Here is a 21236-nt window from a genome sequence, read left to right as displayed (position 1 = left end):
GAGAGCACCATCTGCCTGGCTTCAGCCTCCTGTGAGGGAGCTGTGGAGAGCGCCAAGGTCTCCCCTCAGGCTGCTTTGGTGTGGGCTAAAGAAGCCTGGATCCATCAGCAGCTCCTTGGGAGAGCGGTGCTCCAGCAGCCTCGTTGCTCTTGTCTGGAGCACCGCTGAAGCCCCTGGAGACCTTTGTGGTGAGGGGCTGAAAAGTGAAGGGAGGGTTTGAGGTGCATCATAAGCAGTGTGGAGGCCAGGGTCAGAGGCAGCTGCCTGTCCCTGCTGTCCAGTTTTTTTCTGCTAGAAGCCAGGATGATGTGGGTCTTGTTGTGCGTCTGTTGTTGTTTGGTATTGAGCATGGTGTGGGTCCTGAGGGTCAGGTGGTGTGGTGTGGGGTATGTTTATTGCAGGGTGTAGTTCTGGGTGTGAGTGTTGCGTTGGGAGGTGCATGGGGTTGTTTTGTGGTGTTTGCAGGTGGTGTTGTGAGGTGTTGGGTACAGTGTACGTGGTTGTTTTTGTGTGGGGTGGGTGCGGTGAGTGTTTGTTGTGCTCCGTCTGAGGCGTTGGAGTTGTGTAAAGTTGTGGTGTGTGAGTGTTTTGTGTCAGGTGCTTGTGTTGCATGTGCGTTGTAGTAGGTGTAGGGGAGTGTTTAGTGTATGTGGGTGTTGAGGGTGTGTGTGTTGCAGTGTGAACGCAGCGTGTTGTGCGGGAGAGGCTGGGTGTGCTGTGGGGCTTTGGGTGCCTATGGCTACACCACCCTGAGAACGCCCAATCTCGGCAGCTAAGCAGGGTCGGGCCCGGTTAGTACTTGGATGGGAGACCGCCTGGGAATACTGGGTGCTGTAGGCTTTTGTTCTTGGGGCAAGCGTGGCCGTGTCCCCCTGCATCCCTTGGCTCGGCTCTTCATCTGCCCATCTTTTCTTTGACCTGTGTGCAGGGCTGGGGACAGGGCCAGCTCCCTGGGCAGCCGGTTCCAGTGCCCGAGAGCCCGTTGGGGGAAGAGATTTTTCCCAAAGGTTGCGTGGCGGTACTTGAGGCCATTGCCTCTTGTGGTGTGTGGTGCCCCTTGGGAGAAGAGAGCACCATCTCTTCAGGAGGCTTCAGCCTCCTGTGAGGGAGCTGTGGAGAGCGCTAAGGTCTCCCCTCAGGCTGCTTTGGTGTGGGCTAAAGAAGCCTGGATCCATCAGCAGCTCCTCGGGAGAGCGGTGCTCCAGCAGCCTCGTTGCTCTTGTCTGGAGGCAAATCACCAACCCCGTTCCTCCGCACCCTCGAACTGGGACGCCCGCGCCGGGCGGGGATCGGGGAGCGCGGCCGCGCGCGGCTCCTCCGGGCTCTCGGCCAAGAGGCGGCGCGTCCCCCGTTGAGCCGCACTGATTGCGGCCGCGGGCGCCCGGCAGGGGGCGCTGTGGGGCGGGGCGGGGCGCGCAGGGCCCCGCAGCGGCAGGAGGAGGAGGAGGAGGAGAAGGCGATGGTGAGCGCGGAGCGCGGGGCTGCGGGCGGAGGGGGGGACGCGGGGCTCGCCCGGCCACGGCCGAGGCGCCAGGGCCTGGCCCAGCCCAGCGCCGGGGGTCGCGGGGCCGACGGGCCCAGCCGGGCCGGGGTTGCCCCTTTTCTGCTTGCTCTGGGCTTTAGGGAAGGAGCCCGAGCTGCTGCTCAGAGTTGTCCGGAGAATCCTGGTGTGGTTGGGGTGGGAAGGGGCCTTAAAGGTCATAGAATCGTGGAATCCTTTGGTTGGAAGGGATTTTAAGGATCATAGAGTCCGGGAAGGGTTTGTGTTAGAAAGGACTTTAAGGATCATAGAGTCCTGGAAGGGTTTGTGTTGGAAGGGACTTTACAGATCATAGAATCCTGGAATCGTTTGGTTTGGAAGGGACCTTAAAGATTATAGTATCCTGGAATCATTTGGGTTGTGAGGGATCTTGAGGATCATAGAATCCTGGAATAATTTGGATCGGAAGGGACTTTAAAGATCATAGAATCACAGAATCATTTGGGTTGGAAGTGATGTTAAAGATCATTGAATCCTGAAATCATTTGGGTTGGAAGGGATCTTAAAGGTCATAGAATCACAGAATCATTTGGGTTGGAAGGGACTTTAAGAATCATGGAATCCTGGAATTGTTTGGATTGGAAGAGATCTTAATGGTCATAGAATCCTGGAATGGTTTGAGTTGGAAGGGACCTTAACGATCATCCAGTTCCACCCCCCTGCCCTGGACAGAGACACCTACCTCTGGGTGTCCCTAATAGTCTTTGTTTATTTATTTGTTGTTATTTTTTTTTGGCTAGAAGTACTTGAGAAGCAAACTGTTCAGTACTAACCAGGATTGCTTGAAATCTAGCAGGCTCTGGCTATGCGTATTCTGAGTCCTCAAACTTGGAAAGGGTCCTAACTTTCTTTCCCTCCGGGAAGATACATTGGAATTGTGGCTGCTGTTGGGTGGTAGATGAAATAGTATCATCTCTGTCTGACTGCCTTTTCCCACTCAGTCATGGGGATCCGCTGGCCATGCCCAACTGAAGTCCTGCTTCTTCTTCCCACTCTGCCTTGGAACTGTGCCCACCCACTGTGTCATCCCTTCCTCGTGAAGGACAAAAGGCAGTGCCCGTGGCATGCCTTGGTGTCTGTCAGTGTGCACGGCCCAGGATGACATTGAGAGGTTGCCTGGCTTATGTTTGGGTTGCCAACAGCTATCTCTTCTGGAACTGAGTAAATACTGCACACCTTGTGCACGCTATGGTCTAGACTGACCTGGGGTTGCTGGAAGCATGCTGTGCGGTCAGGCTGTTCTCACCTTAGTGTGTCTGTGCCAAGGCTTTATGGAGAAAATGACTGCTTACTGTGTCTGCAAGACTGCACAGGTTTGCTGTTTTCCTCATTAGATTACACAGCAGCTATTGCACAGGGTTCCTGGCTTCTGGAATGAAGTTGAGTGTATACTCGGGGGCTGAAGCTTTCTCTGGAGAAGCACTGATACATGACGTTTATCCTAAATTATGGTGTGAGTGCCATCCTTCCCATGCCCGTAGCAAAATAGATTGTGAGGCACTGGAAATGTTCTTAGGTGAAGAAAAATCTTACTTCTATGCATTGTGCCTACTAAGAATTTTCCACTCTCTGGCTACCTTTAGAAGTTATAGACAAATTGCGAACTTGAGCAGGGGAGAATCTGCTGAGATGATGCTTTGCTCATTGCCTTTGATTTCTCCAACGCATTTGGAGATGTTCTGTAGCATTTGGTGGTGTCAAAATAAACCTAATTGCAGTGTTTGTAACATGTGTGTGGTTTTTTGCTGTGGCTCTCCTGGTATTGAGTAGAGCCTGTTTCTGTGAATACATATTTTGAGGTGCTGCGTACCTCCTCTGCCAAATGCACAGTGCTGCTAATAAAAAGATGTGATTTCTATCTGATCTCTTGCACCAGCTGTCTCCCACTGCAGATCCTGGTGTGCACTGAGAGTTTCAGAAGGCTTGATCTGTTTACATGCTTTGGTTTTTGGAAGCAGAATGATGCATTTTTGACCTAGAACTATTACTCTCGTTCTCTCTGTCCCAGGTGGTCAAAGACATTCCCTTGTAAGTATTAGTAGGCCTTCCTTCTGGAAGTGGTGTAACTTCCTTCTGTAGTACTGAGATCTCTGTGTGCTGGCTAAACAGTTATGGCCTTTTCTGGTTAGCGTAGTGGTATGGGCTTTGAAGAATGTTTCAGAACTGTCCTTAGAGTGTAATGTGTAACTGAGGTTTGGATTCTGTCGATTGCTGTTGCAGTAGCAGGTGTCTTGGCTCTTTGTAGTGGGCTGTGGTGCTGTGATATGATTTTCTTTATTCTTTTCTAGGAAAGATTTGTGTTTCCTAGAAGTTTGCGGGTAAAATTTGTTAGGAAGCATGCGTTTTGGCTTCCTTTGCCCCTGTTAGCTCATCGAGATCCATCTGTGCCACGTATCAGGAAGGGCATATGACTAGATATCACAGCGGCCAAAGGGCTGCTGTTGATAAGATAGTCTTTGAGGATCCTGTGGTGTGGTCAAAGCTGCCCAAGAACAGGGCCCTTAAGGTATAATAGCGGCATTGATTTTGTGCTGATACTAAGGGTTTTGTTGAAGGGTTGCATAACCCTGCTAGGAAGCTGTGCCAGGTCTTGGTGCTGCCTTTGTTCATGGATGCCCATTCCCAGAACAATTGCCTTGCTATCATCTGCTTTGAAACGGCTCCCGACAAGACTCCATCTTTTAATGCTGCATGTACCTCTGCATGGCTCTGAGCTACTTGTAAAATGTTTCAAGTAAATACCCATTTTTCCAGAAGGCATGCAGAAAGGACTATGTGATCTGCATCTGAGAGGACACAGAGTGGAGGAATGAACTAATGTGTCCAGATGAATCCCAGCACACAGGGAGCATTGCTTTAATCCTAATGATTGCGGGTGCAGGAGAGGAAATTTCTTTGCAGAAACTGCAGCTTCTTGTGGCTGGTGACCCTCAAGGAGATCCATAACGGGTTCATGTAGGGCTCATGTAGGAGATCCATAACAGGTTCATTGAGTGAATGCTGTCTTTTACGAGTTTTGAGATCTGTGCTACCTGGAACAATCCTAGATGTTTGCAGAAACTTTGCTTTTATAAATAGTGAGCAGAATGACAATAGGTTACAACATCTTGTGTGTGTTTTGGGTGAAATGAAATTTGAAATTGCACCTAATTTTGAAAGTCTTTAAAACTACACATTTTTTGAGGCTGGAATTAACCATTTTGCATCTTGTTTTGATAGTTTTGCATTCCCTCCCTGCAGTGGAAGCCATGATTCTGCTGGTCCTACTCTGACTTGCTGCCTTGTTTGTTTTTATGCTGCAGCTGTAATTAGCCACTCCCCGAGGGCTCTGGGGCTGGTGGGATACTACACATATGTTCATTTTGCATAGACTGTATTTGGAACAAAAAAATTGCCGTCCCTCTGGGGGAAGAAAAAAAGGTTTCGGTATGGAAGTGGTAGAAATAAATGCAATGCAGAAGCAGCTGGTGGTATCTGGAAGCTGTGGTGAGACGAGCATGACCTGAATGTGTTTTTCTTTCACATAGTTCAGCGTGTACATCTAAAGATTCTTGGTTCTTTATTTCTGAGACATCCTGTGTCTGGTATTGCTCGCTGTGTCCACATCCGTTGGGTGGGGAGGGCAGCGTGCAGTCCAAACCTCTGGCTCTAATTAGGAGCTGACTAACAAATATTCTCTCCTTGGTGCTTATGTAAAGGTGTTTGTCAGGTTGAGGGTGGCGGGGAGGGATGGAGAAGCAGATTCATTCCTGGGGTGCGAATCAAAGCGCTGCGGACATACGCAGCAGCTAGCACCCTCCGAGGCTGAGGTGGCTCTGCTCAGTCCTGCTCCCTGGCTCTCTGGTAGGAAGCTGGCTGGCTGATGGCTGCGAGTCTGGTCCTTGCCCGTGGCTGGGCCAGTTACGCTGCGTAGTTATGCTGGTCAGGCACGTCTTTAGTGGCCAAAGCCTGTGCTGGAAACAAGGTGTTAGCTAATTGAAGTCTTCCTCCTTCTTAGGAGCAGAATAAATGAAGGAAGCTGCTGTGTCCTTGCTGGTTTGGTGCAGTTTGTTTTCATTCAGGAGGCCTACTCCTGGGAGTAACTTGTTGCATAGAAGCACACGCCTTAATTACAGTGGCAATACCTGTATTTGGTGTGTTACCCTAATCAGTGTTGACCTGGCTCGGGCAGTTGCCATGAGCAATATCCCTCTGCCTTGATTTACTACGTGCTGAGTTGTGTGCCGCGCCGCCTCGTTCATTGGCTCAGTTGGAGTGAGGGAAGAGAAATGGCAGATGCAGACATTAAGGTTCAAGCACGGGGAGGTGGTGAGAGGGTCCGTGGTTTGGGAAAATGTGTGGATTCAGGTGAAAGCTGAGGATGTGGTTTATCTTTGCAGTTCCTACTTGCACAGCGAGCCCAAGACTCACTCTGTTGCTTAAAATAAACTTGCCTTTAAAAGCTGCTTTTGTTCTGTGGCTCACTTTAAGCACTCTCCTGGGGAAAGGAATATTCTGCTTATAAAACTTCTTTTTCTACTCTTCCCACAAGTAAACTTTAATGGTGCTTCCACTTTACGGAGTCAGAAACAGGAGGCACTTATAACAAAACTGTGAGGTCTTCCAGTTTATTGCCTCTGTTTCTCTTGCTCGCTCTCTTTTCATTTTTTTTTGGTTTTGTTTTTAAAGGCTTATTTGAGTCCTGAAACTCGCAGCTGAGAAAATGCTGTTCTGGCAAAATTGCAAAATGTGCTCTCGTTAGCTTTGGCATTTTTCCCCCTCTTTTCTATCATCTGGGACAGAAGAGCATTACTGCAGTTAATTTGTCCTCTTTTGTAGTGGCATAAGTGCTATCCCTGGAACCAGCTCAGATAGCTAATGGCTTTTAGAAATGAAGTACTAAGGATGTATTCCTAATCTGTGGAGCTAAAAATTCAATATGTAAACTGCTTGGGTTGCTGACTGCATTAATATTGGCACAAATGAAAACTGCAAGCCCTAATGATAGCAATTAGTGTTTTATCTGATACCTGGGTCTGTCTTAATGCTCCGAGAATTAAAACCAAATCCTCTAGTGGAGATTTTCCCCCATGCTTTTTAGTATGCTTGTAAATCAGGCTTTTAAACTGCTTCCAAAATAATCCTGTGTCTTGTGAAGCTTTTGTGAGGGGAAGGTTCTCTTCAGGAAATAAAACCAACTTATCTCCTTCCCTGTAATGGGAAGGGAAACCTTTATTTTTTTGATGTCTTCACAAATAAGCACGTTATTGTCTTGCATGAAATTCTTCCCTGTAGATAAGCTTAAAATCAGGCCAGCTTGTTGTTAGGCCAACTGGTGAAGTGGTAATAGCGGAGGCAAATGGATGCTGTAATCCTGCAAAGCTGAAAGTGCATCCCTTCTTGTTGCATGTGACAAATGTTTCTTTTGACTGCAGTTCATTGGAAAAAAACCCCCGTTTTTCACACTGTTATGAGCAGCTCCTTCAGGGCTTCAGGGGAAGGGATTCAAATGGCTTGGCTTGAATGTAGGCAATGTATTTATTACCCCTGCCTCCTCCTGGTGAAATAAGAAGGCGATGTAAGGGCTGCAGCGGTGAGGCTGTAATCAGATGATGTTGTGTGTAATAAAACCAGAGTGCATTCGAATGCAACCTTCTAAATGCCTTCTGGTTTCTCTAGGATTGAGTTAGTAGATCGGAAAGTTCTCATATCTTGCTGGACTAAGGGGCAAAGAAGTGCTTTAAAACACTGAGTGCGTAGTTAGCCGGGGAGCTGAGGAATTGTGTTTCATTGCTAACTCATCTTCCATGCCAATTTTCACCGGGTTTTTAATCCCTCTTTTTAGTACCCTCCTAAATTGATTGATTTCATCCTTTTTTAAGTGTGAAATGACTGAAGAAGGAGAAAATGAGAAACGCAGAGGAAACTTTACCCCATCAAACTGTATTATTTGTTGAATGATTTCCGATTGTTTTTCACAGCAAGAAAGGGAAAGAAATTCTTCAATGGCTTAGAGTTAACATGAAAATCTTCTACTTGTTCAAAATGTGGACACACCATTGAGTCACCACTTTCAGTGCTGGTGGGCATGCTTCTAGCTTGGGGTAAACTTAGGGTAAGATTTTGTCTTGCATCTCAATAATGGAAAACTGAGTGGAGGCAGAAACTTGTATATGTGGTAGGCTAACAGCAGGAGGGTAGATGCTGCTCATTCACCTGTGCTGTCTTCGTTATGCACCTGAGCGTTTTTTACTGGTGATGTGGCTGAGAATATACTGTCCTGCAGCAGCACGCTGAGGTTGCTGTGGTGTTGTGCCTTGCAGGTGTCCTGCCTGCACTTGGCGTAGGCTCACCTGAAGTTCTGAGTTGAGCAATCTGAATTGAGAGACCTAAGCACTAATTTGATGGGCTCTCAGAAAAGGGCTTTTCTGAAGGTTTGTTTATCCCTGGATAGGGTGCAAGATTTGCCACTGGTATTCACTGATGTAGAAAAACTTATTTTTTCCTCCTGTCCCAGTGGAGAGACAATGTGCTGCCAAACACAGTGGTTTCAGTGGGGAGCGGGTGATTTGACAACAAAATGTGCCAATGTCTGGGGTCTTCTGTCTAGAGCTTTCTCCAAGAGTGAGATCAGTCCCTTGCCAGTTCATTTATCTTAATGTGACCATTGACGTTCTTGACTGCTCTGTACATGTTCAGTTTTGATTTTGGGCTTATAGCTTACAGTATACTCCATCTTCGGGAAGAAAAACACAACCCGCTTTATGTTTGATGCTGCAGCATTTTCTTGCCATCAGTTGAGAACAGAAACACCAGCACGTTAGTGGCTCTGTTTCCATCCTTTAAGTGGAGTTCCAAAACTGGATGATATCCCAGTGTTAGCTCCTAGGCAATGAACCAAAGTCATCATTGTTGGTTAAACATGCCTTTCCAGGGATTTTTCAGAGAACATTGTGCAAGCTCAATGAAACTTAAGTACTAACTTTGGTTAGTTGGAAAAGGTAGCTCTTTCCTTAAATTCTAGCATTAAATCAGCTTTGCGGTGACTGGATTGGAGGACTGGACGTTAGCTAGGACATTGCCTAATTGCAGCGGTTTATGTCGCTGACTTGTTTTCGAGGCTGAAGTAGCTGGTGTGTTTTTAAATTGCCATGTGTAAGGGTGATAATTTGACTTCTGAATGGCTCAGTGCTGCTCCTTATGAAGAGACCTGGCTCTCCTCGGTTCAGTCCATGTACCTTCAGCCCATGCTGGGACATGGGTGATGTTACTCCTCTCTGATGGGTTGATACTTGCTTTACTGGATTTTTTTGGCTTTATATTTGGGTTGCTTAAATATTTTTAAACTCTTTTGGATTGTATGCATTTTGCTGCTTTGCCAAAGTAGCAAATATTCAGTAGTCGGTTGTTGTTTTGGGTTTCGGTTTTTTTCTTAAGGAAAGTGGGTTTTTTGGCTGTCCTCCATTGATTATTTGAAATAACTTGTTTTTTTCAGGCTGTTTCTAGCCCCAGCAGTCGTATTGGAATGAAGTGTTGCCCCTAAAGGTGACCTAAAATAAATATTAAATGCTATTTCTGTTGTTGTCTTGACACAGAAGTTAGATCCGTAAAGGGTGCTGAGAAGGGAAATTCTAGCAGCTTTTAATGTAGTGGTTTAATTATATCCATCTTTGCAAGCCACTCTAAACCCAGCAGAAGTATGGCAGCATAGGTATCAAGGATATATTCTTTCCAAGGTTTATTAACAAATCTTTTGAAAGGCCCCATACGCTGTCTCAGTTGTTTGGAGATTTGCGGTGCTGGGGATCCTTCCAGAAAGCTCTCAAGCAAAACTGGGGAAAATGAGGCTTGATGGTAGGTTAAAAGGGGACAAGGGTTAGGAAGGCTTGCTCTGGAGGTGGCAGCTGAAGAAGCTTTAAAAAAAGTGAAGTAAAATGCACAGAGTTTTGTCTGTAATAAGCAACAAACTCATCAAATAGTTATTTTTGGTCTTAGATGCAAACAAAGCGCGGTTACCTGAATTCTTATCTCTAGAAATCTTTTTCCAGACAGTTGTCATGAAGACCCCTTTTTTTTTGCCGAAAATGGCCTTTTCCCCTTGTGTACATCCATATTTTCTCACTCCTTCTGGGAGTGTGCTTTGAAGCTATTGATTAGGGATTTGGGCTCTGTCCTGATAGTAATTGGTAGTTTGACATTGTAATTGTTATTGCATCACAGTTTTCTGGTTTATTTTTGGCAGCAGCAATGTTGTTTGTCTCTTCCATCCTCCCTTTGTACGGAACGTACTAATTAGATCTTGAACTTAAGGAATTGCTGAGTACCTACATCTTTAAAAATCCAGCCCTGGATGCTTGATAGACATGTTTGGGTGGTACCTGATAAATGGTAGCTCCTTTGATGAGGGTATTGTAATAGTTCAATCTTCACTCACCACCTGATAATTCCTTGGAAAAAATACTGCGGTTAACACAGCTGTTTCTCTCAGGCCGTGGTCTGATGTGGTCATGAGTCTTGAGACTGTGATGCTTGCACATCTTACTCATCTGCCCTTGCCCTGACTCTCTGTATATTTGGAATCTCTCGAGATGTAATTTTTATTGGTAGCTCTTGACTGGAGATGAATGACAACTCTCTCTTACCTGTTCTCTTTATGGGATTTAAGGAAAATAGGGGTGCTGCAAAGTGAAAAGCACCTTTTTAATAGACTCATAGACTTTTTGATGCCCTATTTGTTTGCTTTTTAACTTTTTTTCAATATCATCCTTGTTTTCCTCTGTGCAGGACGCAATTATACCCTACAAGGAGATTCTCCACATGTATTGGGAGAAAGTGACAAGCTTTGTGAACGCCCAGTGTGATGGACTGGAACCCTGGCAACTGGTTGTGCTGACAATTTCTTCTACGCTTTTAAGTGTATGGCTGCATGGCTTCCTTTTCCAGTCCGAGAGTAAGTACTTGAAATGGGGATTTCTTATGTTTAGAAAAAAGGGAGAGGGGACAGACTTGTTCCTTAATGGAGGGAAAGAGGGCAAACCATGGCCAAACACGTGTTAAAACAGAAGTTCTGCTGTCAGCTATGATTAACAAAACCCTCTTCCAAGTTAAGGTCAAGGCCTGTTTGGTCAATGTGATGCCCCCATTCCTTCAGAGGGTGTGGTAGACGAGCCTGGAATGTGCCTGTATCTCCTTCTGTTCCTCTCATCTCCTTTTTGCTTTTGGCTAAACCGTTTTCTTGTTGTAATAGTCTTCTCGCTTAAAACCCGGGGAAATTTATCAGAGAGCTGAGTCCTCGTGAGCTTAGTCACTGGTGAAAAGTGTCTGGATAATTCTTGCTCTTGATCGTTTCCTTCCTGCTGGGGAGGAGACGTGGCATTGATTTGGTGTTTGAGGCAAGTTTTATCCACAGGATGTTCAAGATAATTGCCTGCAGTACTGGTTGAGTGGATTCATTTTGTGTTTTTTTATTTTTTTTCTGGAGCATCTTCCCGTTTTCAGCAGTTTTGGATATTGACAATTCTTCAGTGAGATCTCTTTTGATGAACCTGCATTTTTTTCTGGCTATGTGGTGGTCAGCGAAAACTATCTTGTCCTCAGAGGAAAACATGGTGCTTTGCGGTTCCCGCAGGATTTAAGGTTACACACCAGTGGCAGCTTGTTGAAAACAGCTGAGTTTTTAACTTGATTTTTACTTCTGTGCCTCTCTGTTCCTCAACCAGACTTTTTTCTCTTTAAAGACAGGAGTAGCTGAGTAGTGGGAACATCTGTGTAGGGAACAAAGGGTATGAAGCTTTTGCTCAGTGCAGGGTTATGTTAGCTTCTCGGCTAGTATTTGTACATTTGCACAGTATTCTTTTTAAAGTATTGACTCACAGTTATGAGATCTGATTAGAGTGTCTGAATTTTTCAGGAGTTTGCAGTCTTCTCTCACTGTGGAAGTTAATGATGAAACAGTGTGCACACGGAAATGTGCAGCAGAATTGTTATTGTCAGAGTGTTAACGAGTATTTGCTACAGACTGTACCCATCTGCAATTACTGTAGCTGTTCAAAATATATATGAAGTGAAATATATATGAAGTGGTGGGGAAAATGTAGATGAAACTGTAGAGTCCTAAAATGGCTGATTGTAAAAGTTTTAGTTATTTCATGGTGTGTCCTGTGCTCAATTGAAATGCCTGTAGAACTCCAGAGGCATTTTTGGTGCCCATAAAGCATCTGTGTTATCCTGCTCTCAATCCTGCCTTTAGGGCTCCCCTGGGAGTTTTCCGGTGTTTGTTATCAGTGGCTTCTCTCATTTCAGTGTTTGGACTGTGGTGGAATTTCTGCTTTTCCTCTGTCTGTCCCTTTCCCCTGAGTTGCCTCTCATTGCATCACGCGTTTCCTGTGTTGGATGGCCAGACACCGGGTCAGTCCTTTGTCACGTTACGGGCTGAACTCCTGTGGTCTGGGAGCCTGTTTCACATTGCTGACTGTGGCAATGCTGACCTTGTTTTCGTGTGGCTAAGCTATTCCGGTTTGCAGATGCAGAAAATAATTTCAAGTAGTATTTTCCCTTTTTACTGGAGACTTTGCCTTTGGAATCATAAAATGGTTTGAGCTGGAAGGGACCTTAAAGTTCATACAGTTCCAACCCCCATCCATGGGCAAGAGTCACCTTCCACTGGATGAGGTTGCTCAAAGCGTCATGCAACTTGGCCTTGAACGCTTCCAGGGATTGGGCAGCCATGACTTCTCTGGGCAATGTGTGCCAAGGCCTCACTGCCCTCACATTTTTGGAAATCCTGGAGTCCCTCTCTTCACTGTAAAATCCCACATATAGATATGAATTCCCATTAAAGTAAGAAAACAAGTCAAATTATTGATTCCCATAGATGGCTGCAGTGCTGCAAGCCAGATGTTTCAGTAGCCAAGTCCATTTCTGAACTCTTTGATACTCGTAACCTGTCTCATCATGTCTCCTTTGTCACTGTGTTATTTTAGCCTGTATCAGAAATACTGACCCCTGTAATCAGAAGTGTTGTGTTCCCAGTCTATTTTTTTTTTTTTGGTTTCTTGAGTCATATTAGGTTAATTTCTGTCTTTTGTCTTTCAGGTTTAGCATCCCGAACTAAAAAACAGTTCTTTAAACTACTGAGAAAAATGCCATTTGTTGGGGCTATAGTAAGTATTTGAACAACTTTTCTTAGTATTATCCCAGGTCCTGTTTCAGCCTCCAAAGTGATCTGTGGGCCATTCCAGCTCTGTGGGTCTTTGCTGTTGTGCTGCTGTGATCATAATCATCTAGGGATATAAATCTAGAAGGTCTTCTGGTAACGCCTGGTTAATGAAAGCTGTAATTTCTGCCTGCCTAGTCTTTTTGTCATAATATCACTCTCCTAAAATGGGGTAGTGCCTTAGCCAAGAATCAGTAAGTACAGTTACCGACTTTTCCAGTAGTTACCAACTTTTCCAGTAATTACTGATTTTTCCAGTAATTACTGACTTTTCCAGTAACATTTCCTCACTGTTAGATTTTAAGAAAATAATTTTATGTATGGAAGAAGGGGACAGGATTGAACTTGAGTTGTTCTGAAGCAATGTTTTATTCTTGAGCAACTGTGAGATAGCTAGGTGTTTGTTGTGCAACACAGAGATAATTTTTTAATCAGATGACTGTGTGATTAGTTTAGTGCTCAGATACCTGTTAGCAATAGTTAGCATTATAGCAAGAAGATACTAGCACTTTGTGTAATCATTAAAATGAGACAAGCTTTAGTGTTTGGGAGGTTTTTTTTTTTTGTATAAAAATCTTTAACTACAAATGTCAACATTTTTAGCACGTTGACAGCTTAATGATGGAGCACAGCTTGTTTTTTTTTACCTGGTAGATGATGGTATCATGGTTTATGATTGCCTTTCATTCTGCTAGATGTGTTGACAGATTTACTCATTGATTCAGGAGGTCAGGTCTATTATAGGCAATTTTATCAAATGAAAGTAGCAAAGAAAAACTTTTTCCTTTTACCTGGAACATGGAAACAGTTTCTGCCCCAGCAATCTGGAAGACACTAGCATTCCCTCTTTATGTCATGTTAAGTGTCCCAACCTTCTGATTTGAGTAGCCTTTGATGAAATCAATTAATGGCTTTCTCTCTTCTGCTTATATTTGTTATCTGCCTGTTAGAAGAGGGCTCCTTCTGCTCCCCACTCTGTATACACAGTCCCTATTTTGTCCAGAGTTACCTTCTCAGGGCTAGCGCTGTGAAGCTCTCCTCTGCCAGAGGACTCTTGGTACATCCTGTGTACTCTTTCTGCTCTTTGGTAGGCTGATACCTGATAACCTATCAGTTGCTTACAGAAGGCCTTGACTTTGAGGCATTCCAATGTCCCAAAGACTTTAAACCTGATGATATCCCAACACCCATGCTGCCTGGAAGAAGAGTCTGTGGTTGGAATGTGTTGGAAGAAGAAGTCTGGGCCTCCTGATTGTGAGGTGTGGGTAGGAAGAAAGAAATCTAACTGTGTCTGTAGGGGAGATTTATTTATTGTTCCCCTCTATTGTCATGAGTTTCTAAACTCTTTGTGTGTTGGAGAGGAGACAAGGTACAAAATAGAATGCATCTGAAGGTTTCTGCATATTAAAAACTGTGACTTAAAAAGGTTTGGTGGATAAAAATGCCATATTTTTGCCTTGAGATTTGCTTTCTTAGGTATTAAGGAAGGGGCTCGAGGCTCCTACTGCTCGGTGGTACCCAGTAAGGAACATACTCTGAAGGTTTTGGTGGTGGTGTTTGTCTTGCTAAAAGAAACACAGCGGAGCAGTGGCCCAAGTGCTGCTTTGTTACTTGGCACACTTCTCAGCTGTGCCAGAAGTCATTTCCACTGGCAATTCCCAGTGTGATTTAGAGACTAGTGAATGCTAGTTCTCTGTTCCAGGCAGCTTCTTGTTGGAGGGAGTTGTTGGTAAGAAGGAGGAGTTGAACTGTGTGGCTATGAACTCTGCTATGCTTTTTGGTCATGGAGCTGAAACAGTTCCTATCCTGCTCAATAATGTGGATGTAGGTAGGGAGTCCAATCTCATGTGCACTCAACAATAATTTATGATGTGGCCAGCACGGTTGCTGATAGGGTTTTCCTTTCTTTTCAGATTCAAAAGAAGATTGATGAAGCGTTGAATGATGTCACTTCCAGTTTATCCTTCCTGAAAGATGAAAAAGATTATATCAGAGCGCTGCCAGAACAAGGCATGAGCCAGCCTGAAGTACTAGAGAAGATGAAAGACTACAGCTCAAAAGGTATGAGTGCGAGTCTGTACTGAAGCAGAGGTGGGTCTGTTTTGTAGACCTAACATTAGACTTATTCTCTTAAATGAGTTCTAATGACTCCTGCTCATGGTTTCACCTAAAATATTTCTTCCTTGATGTTCTTTGATTGCAAATTTTTTGTCTGTTTTCCCTCTGGAAGGAACTAGGATCAGTGTTCATGGCTTCTAATATTGTATTTGGGTATTTACTTTGAAATTCTGTGCCTTCCCCAAGAGTTCTAGGTTGATGAAGGGAGATCTGTGGTGAGAGGAAATATGGAGGAGATTATTTGGACGCCGAGCAATTGCTTTGATGTTCAACTTTTACCAGAAATGTGTTTGCTGTGAAGTCCCAGGGAATACTCATAATAGTAGTACTAATAAAAAACCCACTAACTTCCAAGCAGGACTTTTAGGGAATTTCCAATACTGTCTCTCTTAATCGAAGTCATAATGGTTTGCATCTTGAAAATCCTACTTAAGGAAAGCAAAACCGTGATGATGTTCTACTGGCTTGAGTCCACATAATCAGTGTCTGAAACTTGATTTGAGTGGCCTCACTAATTTAAATACCTCCACCCTGATTCATGAACCTATTACTTCTAATGAACAAATCTGGATGCTGTGCTGAGGAGATGATGTGACTGCCCTGCTCCAATCCATTGAGAAATGCCTTGAATTTTCTGCTAGAACAGTGCATCCACTCCAAATTCAGAAACCAATGGTTTTGCAGCCAAATATTCTATAACAACTTCTTTCTTCTCTGCTTTTATGTATTGCTTATGTAGTTTCTGTCTGTGTTTTCCCTCAAATTATTATTGCTTTCCTTTGTTGGGTGGTTCTTTCCTTTCTGCTTTTTCTGGGGCTCCCTCCTTCCCACACACATGCACTTACCTTTTGGAATTTGCTTGGAAATGAGGGTTGGATTGTGACTATGAAGCTGAGCCGTGAGTTTTATGAAGGAGGCTAACAGGAGAGGGAGCAAATAACCAAAGTAGGAATACACTGCTGGGGTGTTTGGAGGCAGAAAGTGAGTTGGTTAAGTAGCATCACGTTGGACAGTGGGTTGAAACACTTCTCAACAGTGTGTGCGGCTTATGCGGTTCCATCCGACTGCTCTCATTGGTTAAAGCTATTGTTTTAGGTGAAATATAATTGAGACACCCGGCACTATAGGTTTTAGCAATATAAGCTTGGCCTTTCCATCGCTTCTCAGTGTACAGTGGTGATGGGTGCCCTTTGAAAGGGGCTTTAACTTTAGCCACTTTAGAGTTCAGTTGGTTGGACAGCAGTATGGGGAGACTGAGTGGGATCAAGTGGATTATACATTAATGTAACTGCTTGCTGCAGCTAGATGTTGTTTATGTGCTGACTCTTTAGTCATCATTTACTTGCAGTTTGCTAAATTCATGGGATGTATGTGGTGCCAGAGGCTTAGCATCACACATAGCTATCTCTGTGGCACAAAAATCATGCTTCTTCCTCATCAGTGAAGTCTCAAAAGGCCTCGTCTGCAGAACTGGGAGGACAATTTCTGTGCACTTCTCCATGCTTTCTGAGAATGGCAGTGATTGCAAGCAGTGTGCTCTTCCTCCTTCTCTTTCAGGAGATGTACGTTGGCAGGATGGGAAAGTCTCTGGGACCGTGTACAGTGGTGAAGAGAAACTCACCCATCTGCTAGTGAAGGTAAAGAGCAAGCAGTTTAACTGTGCATCTTTGCAGATATCCTTAGCATCTCCAGGGTGAACAGAAACCACTCAACACTGTTGCACCTTCTTTCAAAGTAAGTAGGGAAGATCTGAAGCTGAGTCTCCCCAGCTATGAAGACAAAGCCTAGGGTAAATGTAGGTGCAAAGAGGGTTATTAGCAAAGCATTTGGGCAGTGTCAAAGGACTGTCCCCGTGAAAACACCATTAGATAGGAAATTAGATTAGATTGGAGATAGCTTGAATCCAATCAGATAAGTTGTGTTGAATAAGAAAGAAACTGGTTACAAGTAAACTGGAAAATGGTACTGACCTTTTAATTCAGGGAATGGTAGGAGGCATAAAATCGCCGTAGGTTAGCTTCAGCAAGCCCCCCCTACAGGTGTGCCTTTGCTACAGGCTGAGGTGAAAGCAACCTTGGCTGTCCTGTTACTGGGAGGCTGTGGGATGCCGCTCTGGAACAGCTTCACTGCGTAAAACTGGATTCCTGTTGGTTTAAACAGAGTTTGTAAAACGTTTTTGCCTTTACTGTGTAAAATCCAAATCTTACAACAATGGAGCATTGGCATGCTTCATTGGTGCCTTTGTTAAATCTGTTTACCTACTCGGGAACTTTACCCTTTGAGAAGGTTGGGGAAAAAAAATAAATAGCCCAGAGGTCTGCTCTTAAATATATCTAGTTCAAGAGTTTTTTTGCAAGAAAAGGAAGTCTAGCCTTCTTGCTCCTAGGAACAGCTTTTAAAACAGCTGTAATGAGCTCTGTTTGGTGATTGCTGTTGTTGTTTTCTTGTGCCTTGACATTTTCTTTGCCACTTCTGGGGAAACATAAAGCTCAGAGCAGCCTTTCTAGAGTGACCTCAGCTTGAATTGAGTGTTGTGGAAACATTCCCTCTGTTTGTGCTGATTATTCGCTGTTTTTTCTGCTGTATTTCTTTTAACATTCCTGCAGTTGCTTTTTGATCTCAGCTGCAGGAGGTCGGAACTGGCCTGTTCCAGCCTTATCCCATGAGCCTGCAGTTGCAGAACAAGCATGAAATACTGGCTTCCATGGACTTTTGTTGTGGTGTGGGTGGGCAGTTGTACTTTTCCAGCTGCTTCAGAATTCCCCTTTACTAGTAAACTTGAAACTAGTTCTGCAAAGTACAGATTTTAGCTTGCTTTGTGTAAAGCAATTATAGGGTGCATATTGTGTTCTTTTTTAAAAATAACTGAACAATGAAACCTGTCTTTACAACAAGAAATATTGCGATGTTATAGAATCACTCCAGAGGACAGAGTGCCTTAGAAAAACAACTGAGTTTCCTCTCCTCCCTCAGCCATATCTTCCCAACTTGTGGGACTTACTTGCAGCAGGAATTAAGTCCGAGGAGGTCTGCAGTATTGTTATGGCTAAATCCGGCTAATTTGCTTAAACAGTGTGTATGGTGAGTTTCCAAACCTGCACTGATAATCCAGTGCTTCATCTGCAAGGCTAACTTTCTGTCTTGATTTTTTGAAGGTGTATGAAGAGTTTGCCTGGAGTAATCCTCTTCATCCTGATATATTCCCTGGTTTGAGGAAGATGGAAGCAGAAGTAGTGAGGATTGCCTGCACGCTCTTTAACGGGGGCCCCAACTCTTGTGGTGCTGTAAGTGATCTGTCTTCATGGGATATTTCTGACTTTGATTTGAGTGCAAATGCACCTTCTGCTATCCAGCCAAAGGCAGAGGTCAAGCTCATTGCAGCGTGTGCTATGCCAGCATAACTTTGCAGAAGAAAGTTGCTAGTTACTCTTCTTGGTGAAGCTTTATGGGAGAGAATTTAACTTTGGGAAGTAGTTCTCTAGATAGGACCATTTACTTCAGCTCTTTTTTTTACACCCTTATATGATAGATGCTTAGAAAAGAGAACCAGTGTAATGTAGCCTGGCTGGTTGTCAGTGGGGGATGGTGAGCAGAGTGGCGTCCCTTTGAGCAGTTCCCTTCAGTTTTAATCTCTGATTTGGAAATCTGTGAGCCTGCCAGAATGCTCAGGTTGAGGACGAGGCCAGTGGGCTGGCTGCTCACCAACAAGCAGCTAGGAGTACTGGTGATCAAGCAGGCATGGCATGTATTGTCATCTGTCCAGCTGGAAAGCTGTCTTTCCAGGTCTATGTAGCTTTCCAGTGTGCTAGGGTGGAAACCAGATTTAAAGCCTCGATAGAGTTTCTAGCAGGAGTCCAGATCTGTGTCCTTAAATTTCAGTGCTGGTCTAAGAGCAAAAGTTATGAACGTGCTCGGTGAATTATTGTTCCAAGAAAGCTCCCCTCTCTTGCTTTAACTTCATGGTAAGGATCCTGAATTCCTTAGGCCAAATTATCTCCCTGTTTATATGATGCGTGGGACACCTAGGTTTTATCTCCCAGCATGGTGGTCAGGTGCAGCTGTGATACAAACACATATTAATGACTTCCAAAGAAACAGTTCCTTTTGTTAGAAGAATCCAGATGGGATTTTTCAGACTGATGATGAGGTGACTGCTGTCTGTAAATAGGCTCGGGAGGGAGCAGGTCAGCACTGGTTGAAGATCAGTATAGGAAGGCAGTGTTGACACAAGAGCTTGTGAGGTGAACTGGCCTTGAATGGGTGTATTCTGACAGTGGAAGGCTTGGTTGTGTTAAAGTGAGACATACTGGAGTAGTAGTAGGTGTAGCTGGGATCAAACTCCAACTGGATTGAAGATGGAACTTGGCTGTGCAGTATCTGGCAGTATAAGACGTGATTGCCTTTGCCAGCAGGTCACTCTGTGACCTGGCTGGTCTGAGGACTCTGTTCCTTGTGCCACCTTCAAGCTCAGAGAAGGAACATACCTATTTGCTTATAGAAAGCATTTCACCTCACCTCATCTCCTTGCTGGTTTGCAGCGCTGAGAACATGGTGAGATTGTCCCTGAGTGGGGAAGACGCTGAGCTAAAGCTGCTGAAACTCATCTTTGTCAGCAGCTGAGATGTTAGTTGATACCATGGTCGGGTAGCTCTGAGATACTTTTATGCTTGGAGAACTTTGCTTGTTGAAGCCTGCAACATGTGTGTTCAGTTTTTGTTACATAAAGCAGAAGTTGTAAAAGTGTCAGCCTTGACCCTGTGTGCTCTTTCACTGACATTTAAAAGTAGAATTGCCTAAGAGGAGAGGTTCAGAGCAGGTAAAAAACTGCTCCAAAACAATCAGATTGTGATCACAGCCAATGTGAGACCTCCACAGGTGCTCTCTGGGGAATCTGACTTTTCCCTTCCAAGGATTGTGCTGCGAAGCTGCAGCGGAGATTCACGCAGAAGCAAGGCAAATGGGGAAGTGTGCAACCTGCCATGGAGTTACGTTCTGGTCGGTTGAACAGTCACATTTGCAGGGTGAGAGGGAGGGTTGAAAAGTTGATTGGCTGGAAACAGAAGATTAATCACATCCCTGTAATTATCTTGTCCAAACGAGTCTCTCCAGTGGACTTTTTGTCTTCCTCCCATGTTGCTCTTCCTGACTGTGAAGTGTCCAGAGCTGCTACTCATTGATGGAGAGATGTGGGTGGATTTATGGAGGTCACATACTCTTTGAGTAGTTAGGCTCAAAGACTTCTCTTATTTTCATTTTCCCAAAACAGAATTAACGTTTTCGAATTATTTCTGGAGGCTTGGGCAGTTACAGACCCATTTAAAAGAGCATTTTTTCAAATTGATGCTCTGCTGTCTGTCTCTGGGAGGCCCTGCTGCAGCTGGTCGCTCAAACTGCCGCAGTTACACTTCAATAACCAATGAGGTTGTAAAACAGAGTGATGGCTAAACCAGGAAGGGTGCAAAGCTGTGAGTTATCTTTAAATTGATCTGTTCAGGAGGTGCTGCTGGCTTTTTCTACTGAGGTTTCTGGTTTACTCAATTCAATTTGTGCAGTGCTGGAAACAAAAACGAATGCTTTTTTTTTTCCTCAGTTTTGTGTCTGAGGAGGAATGCGTATCTTAGTGCCAGGTCTCTGTCCACTGGGTACACTAACCTGATCTAAACAGCTGGGACTGCTTGTCTGATTTTGTTGGTGCCTGTTGATGGTCCCTGAAGGCAGATGGAGCTTTTTGGTGTTTCTGGAGAGTGTATGCCATGTAGAAAACACCAGAAGTTTCGATCTGGGCTTCTCAGAGAGGCAGTTTCACTTCCTTTTGCTCCGATTTCCATGGCACATTGCAGATCAGTGCTTTATGGGGCTAATACTCTGCAGCCTAGTTTAGGAAAAGCAGCATGGTGACACAGTTGTGCTGTTCCCAGGGCTTTCAGCAGCCTGGGGATCCCTGTGTGGTCCTGCCCTATGTCACAGGGATGTCTTCCTAAGCAAAATTTATGGAAAGCAGTTCCCTGCAGCTTCTTAGAAGGTTTTTGGTGTGCTTAATAAATGCTGAAATGAAACATGTCTTTTTATATTTCAGAATGTTAAATCAGATGAGCAGCTTGCGTTATTTATAGAAGCTGCCTTTATTTGAGACATGAGGGCTGTATTTCTCCTTAGTTTAAATGTGGGCATAAACTCACTAACAATGCCCTTGTGGGGAGGGGATGTGCAGGCATGCTTTTTGCCTTAGATTACGCTGAGAGATGTTCCAGGTTTTTAAGCAGTTTTTAAAAGTAATCATTTTCAGCAGCGGATGGATGCTTCCTATTTCTCACTAATTGCTACTTTTGTTCTTCTTTTAATTGCATTGCACAAGAGCAAAGAGACAGGAATTGGTGGGTTTTG

At 44.4% G+C, this 21236-nt stretch overlaps 1 protein-coding gene and 1 pseudogene across 4 annotated transcripts in view; both read left to right on the top strand.

Moving 5' to 3' along the window:
- Window positions 1-731: 731 nt before the first annotated feature.
- LOC128852773 (5S ribosomal RNA) lies at window positions 732-840 on the top strand (annotated as a pseudogene).
- A 515-nt stretch (window positions 841-1355) lies between these two features.
- The window catches only part of SGPL1 (sphingosine-1-phosphate lyase 1), a 32747-nt gene continuing 12866 nt past the window's right edge, over window positions 1356-21236 (top strand). Inside the window, exons 1-6 of one of the 4 annotated variants that reach the window (XM_054070801.1) lie at window positions 1356-1462; window positions 10304-10469; window positions 12614-12681; window positions 14648-14795; window positions 16410-16489; window positions 18008-18136. In XM_054070801.1, the coding sequence (XP_053926776.1) occupies window positions 1460-1462; window positions 10304-10469; window positions 12614-12681; window positions 14648-14795; window positions 16410-16489; window positions 18008-18136 (594 nt within the window). In that variant the 5' untranslated portion in view covers window positions 1356-1459. Of the gene's footprint in view, window positions 1463-2796; window positions 2854-7592; window positions 7635-9039; window positions 9065-10303; window positions 10470-12613; window positions 12682-14647; window positions 14796-16409; window positions 16490-18007; window positions 18137-21236 lie in introns of those variants that run through there. The other 3 variants (XM_054070798.1, XM_054070800.1, XM_054070802.1) reach the window with 3 other exon arrangements.

This window comes from Cuculus canorus, chromosome 7 (assembly GCF_017976375.1).
Source record: "Cuculus canorus isolate bCucCan1 chromosome 7, bCucCan1.pri, whole genome shotgun sequence".
Lineage (NCBI taxonomy): Eukaryota > Metazoa > Chordata > Aves > Cuculiformes > Cuculidae > Cuculus > Cuculus canorus.
The sequence above is the reverse complement of the archived record's forward strand: the minus strand, read 5'-3'. Positions and strand labels throughout refer to the sequence as shown.